At 49.2% G+C, this 8,678-nt stretch overlaps 1 protein-coding gene and 1 pseudogene across 2 annotated transcripts; both read left to right on the top strand.

Moving 5' to 3' along the window:
* Positions 1-83: 83 nt before the first annotated feature.
* On the top strand, positions 84-2,377 carry LOC125549127 (F-box/FBD/LRR-repeat protein At1g13570-like). 2 transcript variants are annotated; one of them, XM_048712610.2, is made up of 3 exons: positions 84-1,247; positions 1,336-1,482; positions 1,667-2,377. In XM_048712610.2, the coding sequence occupies exons 1-3, from the start codon at positions 222-224 to the stop codon at positions 2,078-2,080; spliced, it is 1,587 nt and encodes a 528-aa protein (XP_048568567.2). In that variant the 5' UTR covers positions 84-221; the 3' UTR covers positions 2,081-2,377. The 2 variants fall into 2 exon arrangements, with proteins under 2 accessions (XP_048568567.2, XP_087370081.1); XM_087513955.1 differs by having other exon boundaries at positions 1,348-1,482.
* Positions 2,378-7,141: 4,764 nt separating this feature from the next.
* On the top strand, positions 7,142-7,879 carry LOC147981434 (F-box/FBD/LRR-repeat protein At1g13570-like; annotated as a pseudogene).
* Positions 7,880-8,678: the final 799 nt, after the last annotated feature.

Below are 8,678 nucleotides of genomic sequence, written 5' to 3' on the forward strand. Positions count from 1 at the left end.
TCCCGCGGGAGGACGACACGGGCGTGGTCCGCTAGTGGATAGAAAAGCCAACGTTCCACACGGGCGTGACAGATGCTGTTTCATGGGCCAAGAAGCTAGCTGCTTCCGACATTTGGCCCAGGCGAACCCTCCGAAGCGGCTCGCCCCCCATTTCTCGTCCCCACTCCACCACGGACCAAACCCTCGCCGCCGTCGCCCCCTTTTCCCCTCCACCGGCGGCCATGGACCCGATGATCGGCGTCAGCAGGAGCGACATGCTCGCCGGCTTGGAGCGCGACGGCGCGGACCCCGAGACGCTGGACGTCGGCACAAACCTGCTGCTCTACTTCGTGTACCACTACCTCCCGGTCCCGCCCGTCTCCCCCACCGCACCCCTCTCGCTCGCCGGCGCGTCGTGGGTCCCCGACGGCGTCGACCGCATCAGCCGCCTCCCCGATGTGGTCCTCCGCGACATCATCTCCCGCCTCCCCGCCAAGGACGCCGCGCGCACCGCCGCCCTCTCCTCGCGCTGGCGCCCCCTCTGGCGCTCGGTGCCCCTCACTCTCGTCGACAGCCACCTGCTTCCGGACGGCGGCGCGCGCGGGCAGTTCATCATCGGTGCTCCCTCTCCCCGCGCCGTCACTGCCGCGGTGTCCCGCGTCCTCGCGGCGCACCCGGGGCCCTTCCGCTGCCTCCACCTCACCCGCACCACCATGGAGGAGCATCGTGGCGAGATGTCGCGCTGGCTCGACACCATCCTCGCCAAGGGAGTCCAAGAGCTCGTCTTTGTCAACCGCCCTTGGCCGATTGACCTGCGCCTCCCCGCCACGATCTTCCGCTGCGCCTCCCTCACCCGCCTCTATCTCGGCGTCTGGAGACTGCCGGACACCGCCGCCGTGCCGCGCGGCGCCAGATTCCCCAACCTCCTAGAGCTCGGCCTCTGCATGACTGTCATGGAGGACCGTGATCTAGCATTCATGCTTGAAAGAAGCCCCGTTCTGGAGTTCCTCGTCATCATCGGGAGCCAGAGCGGACTGCGCCTGCGCCTTGTCAGCCCAAGCCTGCGGTGCGTTCAGCTGGGCTGTACCTTCTTGGAGGACATCGACGTGGTGAATGTCCCTCGCCTGGAGAGGCTCTTCCAGCGGGATAATCTTTCCGAGAGCGAGCTCGCTGACACTGCCCCAAGCTTCTCTTCCAAGATCAAGATTGGGCGTGCACCAAACCTGCGTGTGCTGGGATATCTTCAGCCAGGAGAGCAACAGTTGGCGGTTAGCAACACCACCCTAATCTAATTTGCATGTGTAGTGTCAATTAATAATGCCAATTTATGATCTCAACTGGTTTCTCTGTTCCTAGTGTGCATTGCAGGCTGGGAGCAAGGAGAACACTGTGCCTAGTGTGCAGATTTTGGCCATGGAGGTGCAATTCGGTGTCCGGAATGCTGTCAAGAAAGTGCCTGGCTTCCTCAGATGCTTCCCCAACCTGGAGACGCTCCATGTCCATGTAAAATTGGTTAACTTAACTAGATACACTTGCTGTATTGACAGTTCTGCAATACTAGTTTGTGCCCATATATCTAGCATGGTCAGAAAGTCAGAAATGTAAATGAATCAGCTTAATCCTATGATTGCTGGCCTGCTGCTGCATGATATGTTCTGAACTATGTATGTGTCGATTTCATCTGCAGTCCAGCGTAGATGAAGAGTCTACTGGCAAGGTCAACATCAAGTTCTGGCAGGAGGGCGGCCCCATTAAATGTGTGGTGCAGAGCATGAAGAAGGTGTTTTTCTACGAGTTCCGTGGGTCGAGAAGCGAGGTTGTTTTCCTCAAGTTCATTGCGGAGAGAGGTCGGGCGCTGGAGCAGATGGTTGTCGTGGTGGCCGGTGAATGTTTCTCGTCTGGGGGTAATGTCAGTGCCAAACTGAAGCCTCTGATCAGTGCAAAATGGTTGAGTAAAGCTTGCAAGCTACAGCTCTTCAAGAGCCCACGCGACAAGGTGTCAGGTCCACTTCACTGCCACCAACTAGCTTCTGATTTTATGTTTGCTGATCCTTTTGATCTCAAGCACTACTATGAAGCAGAAGAGATCCCTGTAAGTTAATTAGTAGCACCCTGCCTCTTGCCTCTTGTGCTGCAAGACTACTTTTACTATTCGGACCTGAATTTCTGCATGATGATGTTGTTTGTGCAAGGTCAAGTCTTCTTTAGCACTATGTTCTTTTTCTAACTCTGTTCCTTTGGTAGTCTGTTCAGTGAGCCATCAGCTAATAGTATCCTGTCATTTTGCCCCCAAAATTTGCAATCCTTATTTTTGCATGATTTTGGTACTTTTTTTCATAGAAATTGAAGGACTTGATGACATCTTTGTGTCAAAGGAATCCCAACATTATTTACTTTAGTACAAGTATATATTTTTAAGCGTTCTTGTTGGGCTGGGACACTTTTTGTTCGGAGTTTCACCACACTTTATTCAAACCTCAATAACGTCAATTACATGGATAATATCGGGTATGGTGGATAGCCAAACATGCCTTCCAGCAGCTAGTGGTGTCACCGTTTTTACAATATGGTCTGCTGCAAAGTTAGCTTCTCTTCCCTCATGAACAATATCATCTGCCGCCAGAGGACCTCAGCCTCTGCTCTATAACCCTGATGATCATGCTCGAGGGACCAAGATATCCATCCTTGGGATGGTAAACAGTGTTTCTATGCATTTGAGACCATTTATGTCATTTCTTTGATTTCTATGCACTCTAAAATAAATTTTGCAACAACTGTAATGATGCATGTGTACTTCTTCAGGACATGACATAAAAAATGCATGTGCATGAGTACTACTTTGCGCTCTTTAAGTTAATTAGTAGCACCCTGCCTCTTGCCTCGTGTGCTGCAGGACTACTGTTACTATTGCCTATTGGGACCTGAATATCTGTATGATGATGTTGTTTGTGCCAAGTCAAGTCTTACGTGGTAGCAGTTCGAATTAGACAAAATATTAGCACACCAGTTTCTATGTCTGTTCCTTGGAAAGTCTGTTCAGTGAGCCCTCACCTTATTCTGCGTTAAAGGGCAAAGGAGTGCTGAAAGGCTAATATATGTATCCAATCGTCATGTTTTCCCAAAATTTATAAAACATGCACCAGTTATTGTAGTCAGTGGCATTGCATAGCAATTGCCAAGGGCTCTCTTGTAAATCAATATGCTGCCTTCTATAAAAATATGGGACGCCAATTGCATAGCAATTGCCAAGGACTCTCTTGTAAATCAATATGTTGCCTTCTATAAAAATATGGGACGCCATTGGCTTGCTCCTGAAAAATAAATCCTCCATATTTTTTTCATTGTTTTGGTAGATTATTTGGAGGGATTCCAGGACTTAATGACAATTTTTTTGTCAAAGGGATATTTCAACATTATTCAGTTTAGTATATTTTTACACTCGTTCGTGTTGGGCTGGGACACTTAAATTTTTATTTGTTTTTCCTGTGTTTTCTTGTTTCTGCTGCCCAAAGAGGGGAGCCATGTAAACGGTAGCTCCTATCTGGCAGATTGGCGGCCGAACGCACACACACGTTACGTTTTTTTTGTGGCAAAACGTCCGGTATGTGGTACCGTAGTGGATACTGTAGCAAACGGTAGTGGATAGTTTTGTGAAAAAAAAGATAACCATTCTTGAATAAAGTATATATATTTTTTGAAATGTCTAAAATATGTTGAAAAGTGCGAACATTTTTTTAATTGATAAACAAAATTTCTGAAAAGGGGAATATTGTTGGGAAAATTGAATCAATTTATGACCGCGAACATTTTTCTTTATTTTTTGATTTTTTTTAAAAGGGAACATTTTATGAAACCATTTTTTTCCTGAATTTGTGAATAAAATTTTAAAACGGGAACATTTTTTGAAATTCCAATTAAAATTGAAGAACGGCAACATTTTTTGAAATTCCAAGCAAGTTTGAAGATGTGAACATGTTTTGAACGCAATTTTTTTATAAATTTATTCACAAATTTATAAAATAGTAACATTTTTAAAATTTCTAACAATATTTTAAATAGTTTGAACTTTTTTGAAAAGAAAAATAAACACAGGGAGGCGGCCCACTGTAATTGGAGGCCCGACTCATGTCCTCCACGCGACCCGACTCCGAGTCCAATTCTTCTTTTTCTGAGGGTGACTCCGACTCCAATTCAGTCTGCCCAGTGCCCGTGCGTTCATAAGCACAGCCAGCCGCACTGGTACGTGCCTCGATTCCTTGCTACCTGTCCTGCTCCGCGCCTTCTTTCTTCTTCAGCCGTCCCTGTGCTCGGCATACACAGATTCGGCGGCTGCCATGGAGACCCACGTCGTGGCCTCACCCGGCGGCGGCGACGGAGACCCACGTCCGTTTCTGCGGGAAAGACGCCATCACAGTCGAGCACAAGCCGAGCGGGCAGCCGTGCTCCGTGCGCCTCCACAGCGACCTGATCCTGTCACACGGACTGCGCGGCGTCGGCGGCCGTTACTTCGGCGTGACCACCGACCGCGTCGCCAGGGCGCTCGACCACCGGGTCGGGGTCCCCGACGTCGCCGCCCTCCACAGCCTGGACGCCTGCAGCGACCTCATCCACAGCATGCTCGCCGAGGCGCCGGTGACCGCCGGGTACGACCTCGCCGCCGACAACTGGATGGATTCCTCCACGGACCGCACGCCCCTCGACATAGCCATCGCGATCGCCGAGTACGTCCGCGAGGAGATCGACGCGATGGTCGACATCGACGACATGGACTTCGTCGCCCCGAGCCTCCACTTCGACGTCCACATGCCCGAGCTCCGGGTAACCCTGGTCTATAGCGAGCCCAGGGCGCTGCTCATCGCGTGCAAAGAGGCCGCCGCCGCCGCCAAGACCGAGGATGCCGGGGCTCCGGTGACGGGACGAAAGCGCCGCCGTGAGTCCGGCGAGCCGTGCGCCATCTGTATGGTGGACGAGGAGGCCAGCTGGGACGAGGAGACCGTCGCGCTGCCGTGCTCCCACGCCTTCCACAGTGGGTGCATCCTCAGGTGGTTCCACCTGGCGCCGACGTGCCCGACCTGACGGTGTGACATCATGGAGTGCTTCAGCTTCGTCAGATCGTCGGCGCCGCCGGAGCAGTTCACGGATGACGTGGCCGACGATGAGCTCGATCGCGTCATAGGTTTCTTAGCCCATGGTGAGCAGCTCGTCGGCCCCGCGGACATAGATGAGCAGCAGCCCCTAGATTCCGATTCCGAAGAGGAGCTGGATATATGAGCAGAACAGTCCGCACATCATCCACTGAATCCATCATGAGATCGTTACCCGATTTTTTTCTTCCAAACATTTGTTTTGCAGTGGCAAATTGTTTCTTGTCAAGCATGCAAATATACATTTTTTTGCGGGGAAGCATGCAAATATACATGTAGTATATTGTCACACAAACTAGCTATGCATACTAGCTATGACCCTTTTGCCATGGAGATGGATATACATGACAATGTTAGTATTATCTGCGTGGCAGTTTACTAACTACTATGGCATTTTTAAAGAAAATTGTGATGGCAAAAATATGGTTGTCAATTGCAATTCCCCTTTTTTTTACCTACACTGCACATGATTCCACTTGTTTCACTACAAGAAATATGTCAACTTGTGACCACCACTATTGGTCATTGAATGGTCACAAATTTCCATTTGTGACCTTTTTGTGACAAAAAACATAAGGTCAAAAGCTGGCCGTCATAAACTGACTATAGTGACCTTTCTCCTGAAATGGTCGGCCCGGTACTAAAGGTCCCCCATACCAGGGCGTGAGCTCACGCCACGTGGTGGCACTTTAGCGCCGGTTCGTGCCGAACTGGTACTAAAGGGGGGGGGGGGTTGGGCCAAATGTCCAAATCAGGTCTCTCCTGGGTCCATGAGACAGCTTCTCTTGAATTCCAACGTCCGAATCAGTTTGTGGCAATTGCCACATTCCAAATACACCATGCGCACCCTCAAAAAACACATCATGCGCTTAACTTTCGGGTTCTATTCTTCTTCGTTTCCAAGTCTGCACTTGTTATTTTCCTGACAATAGTAAGATGTTAATCCTATTAAATGTTAATCCTATTAATCCTCAGGAGTTTAGCTTGAGCATGAAGTCACACATTTCACCGTTTGAGTTTGAAACTACTATTCTAAAAAAACAGTAATTATTTAGTAACGCTAATATTTCTTGAATAAGTTTGACCATAGTTTGACCAGATTTGACCAAAATTCAAAAAATTGAAATAATTATTTAGTAACACTAATATTCTTGAATAATTATGTAGTAACATTAATACTTCTTGAATAAGTAGTTTGACCAGATTTAACCAAATTTTTTTAAAAAAACTGAAATTTGACCATATCTTTTTTTCCTTTTGGAATCTGAGGATTCTAAAAAATTCCAAAAAGGCCGTAGGCGGTCTCCATCGGATGCGGATTTTCGTGCTGAATTTTTTGATATATTATACATTTTTTTCCGACATCGTATGCAAAAGTTATAGCCGTTTTACATTTTCCCTACACTTTTTGCAAAACATGTCCAAATTTAAGTTTTCAAATTTTCCTAACTAGTAGATGTAGTAATATAACTACCTCTCGGAGGATTTTATTTTTTGAAGTTTTTATCATTTTCTTTTGATTTTTTCAGAACTGAAATGGCGACACACGGGGGGGGGGGGGGAGGGGGGGGGGTAGAGTTTGAAAATTGCCCTATAGTGCCGGTTTGTGTCACAAACCGGTACTATAGGTCAGACCCCTTTAGTACCGGTTTGTGACACGAACTGGTACTAAAGGTGATCGTGGGGCCCCGGCCTGACGCCAGCCTGCCATCACCCCTTTAGTACCGGTTCGTGGCACGAACCGGTACTAAAGGCTCAACACGAACCGACATTAATGCATAGCCGTTCGAACCGGCACTAATGGTACAATTAGTGCTGGCTCAAATTCAAACCGGCACTAATGTGCTTCACGTTTGACCCTTTTTCTACTAGTGATATTTCTCGCTGGCTAGCAACATGACGAAACCCTCGCCTCCATTCCTCAATTATCCTTCGCTACTTTTTTTTATCCTTCGCTACTCCACAAGACCAAAACCCTTGCCGTCACCCCCCTTCACCGGCGTCCGGCGGCCATCGACGACCCGTAGTTCATGATCGGCACCTCCAGGAGCCGTATGCTCACTGGGATGGAGCGCGACGGCGAGGACCCCGAGATGCTGGACCTCGGCATAAAGCTCTTCCTCTATGTCGCGTACGACTACCTCCCAGACCCGCCCGTCTCCCCCACCCCCACCCTCTCGCTTCCCGCCGCCGGCTGGGTCCATGACGGTGTCGACCACATCAGCCGCCTCCCCAACATCATCCTCGTCAACATCCTCTCCCGCCTCCCCGCCAGGGACGCCGCGCGCACCGCCGCCCTCGCCTCGCGCTGGCGCCCGCTCTGGCGCTCGGCGCCCCTCACTCTCGTCGACAGCCATCTGCTTCCCAACGGCAGCGTGGCCGATCCATTCACCATCGGCGCTTCCTCTCCCCGCGCCGTCACCGCTGCGGTGTCCCGCATCCTCGTGGCGCACCCAGGCCCCTTCCGCTGCGTCCACCTCACCTGCAACACGATGGAGGAGCACCGGGGTGAGATGACCCGCTGGCTGGACATCCTCGCTGCCAAGGGGGTCAAGGAACTCATCTTTGTTAACCGCCCTTGGCCGCTAGAGTTGCACCTCCCGGCCACCATCTTCCGCTGCGCCTCCCTCACCCGCCTCTACCTCGGCGTCTAGAGGCTCCCGGACATGGCCGCCGTGCCGTGCGGCCCAAGCTTCAAAGGAGTAAAACTGCAAAGGAGTGATGAAAGGCTAATATTAATATATGCAAGCATCTGAGTATTTGACTCTTTGAGATGTACTCCCTCCGTCTTAAAATAGATGACCCAACTTTGTACTAACTTTGTATAAAATTGAGTCATCTATTTTAAAATGAAGGGAGTAGATGCAAGCATCCTGTAGCGCCATCCAAAGAGGCAACAGCGAGAGCTTCTTCTGCTGGTGCTACTAGGATGCACGCATTGGACTGAACCCGAAGAAATGCATCGATAGATTACTAGCAGGAAGGGTGTACTGCTGCAATGCAAGCAATTTTGCACCATTTAACCATGGTTAATTAATACTGTTGTTGATTTGTCAAGTTTATATGGCTCAACTCTGAACACACAATAATTCTTTCTCGCTGAATTGTTTCTCGAGCACGTCATCAATAAAGCTGAAGAATACCATGTGGAACTTCACTTCAGATGTTAGAGATTGTAAGAGATCTTATATTGTATATATGTAGCTAGTAGTGTCGGATAGATATACGAAAACTTGATGTTCGATCAATCTCTCAGAGAAGGAGGAGGTCGACCACTTCTCTCTGTATATGTTCATGACGATGTTGTGTACTTAATGGTTTCCTTCATTTGCTTACTAGCTAGCGTGTGGCGAGTTCTCTCTATATGTATAATATGTAGCATCGACCAAGCACGGAGATAAGAGAGGTCACTTCTCTCTATTAGCTAGCTAACACAATATATGAAAACCCCTAAATTAACCCTCCAAAACCCCCAAAACCCTCCCCCCTCTGCTTTCAAAAAAATAAAAATAAATCCCCAGCCCCTGAACTGCTGACGCGTGGATACTTTTTGGT

Source organism: Triticum urartu, chromosome 3A (genome assembly GCF_056163025.1).
Source record: "Triticum urartu cultivar PI428250 chromosome 3A, HENAU_Tu73, whole genome shotgun sequence".
NCBI lineage: Eukaryota > Viridiplantae > Streptophyta > Magnoliopsida > Poales > Poaceae > Triticum > Triticum urartu.

What these genes read in the sequence shown, in the direction of transcription:
- LOC125549127 (XM_048712610.2), top strand. Translation starts at nt 222, where the DNA reads ATGGACCCGATGATCGGCGTCAGCAGGAGCGACATGCTCGCCGGCTTG. An exon ending in CAGGAGAGCAACAGTTGGCG is followed by an intron (nt 1,248 to 1,335) that starts GTTAGCAACACC and finishes CTCTGTTCCTAG; the next exon opens with TGTGCATTGCAGGCTGGGAG. An exon ending in TGGAGACGCTCCATGTCCAT is followed by an intron (nt 1,483 to 1,666) that starts GTAAAATTGGTT and finishes TTTCATCTGCAG; the next exon opens with TCCAGCGTAGATGAAGAGTC.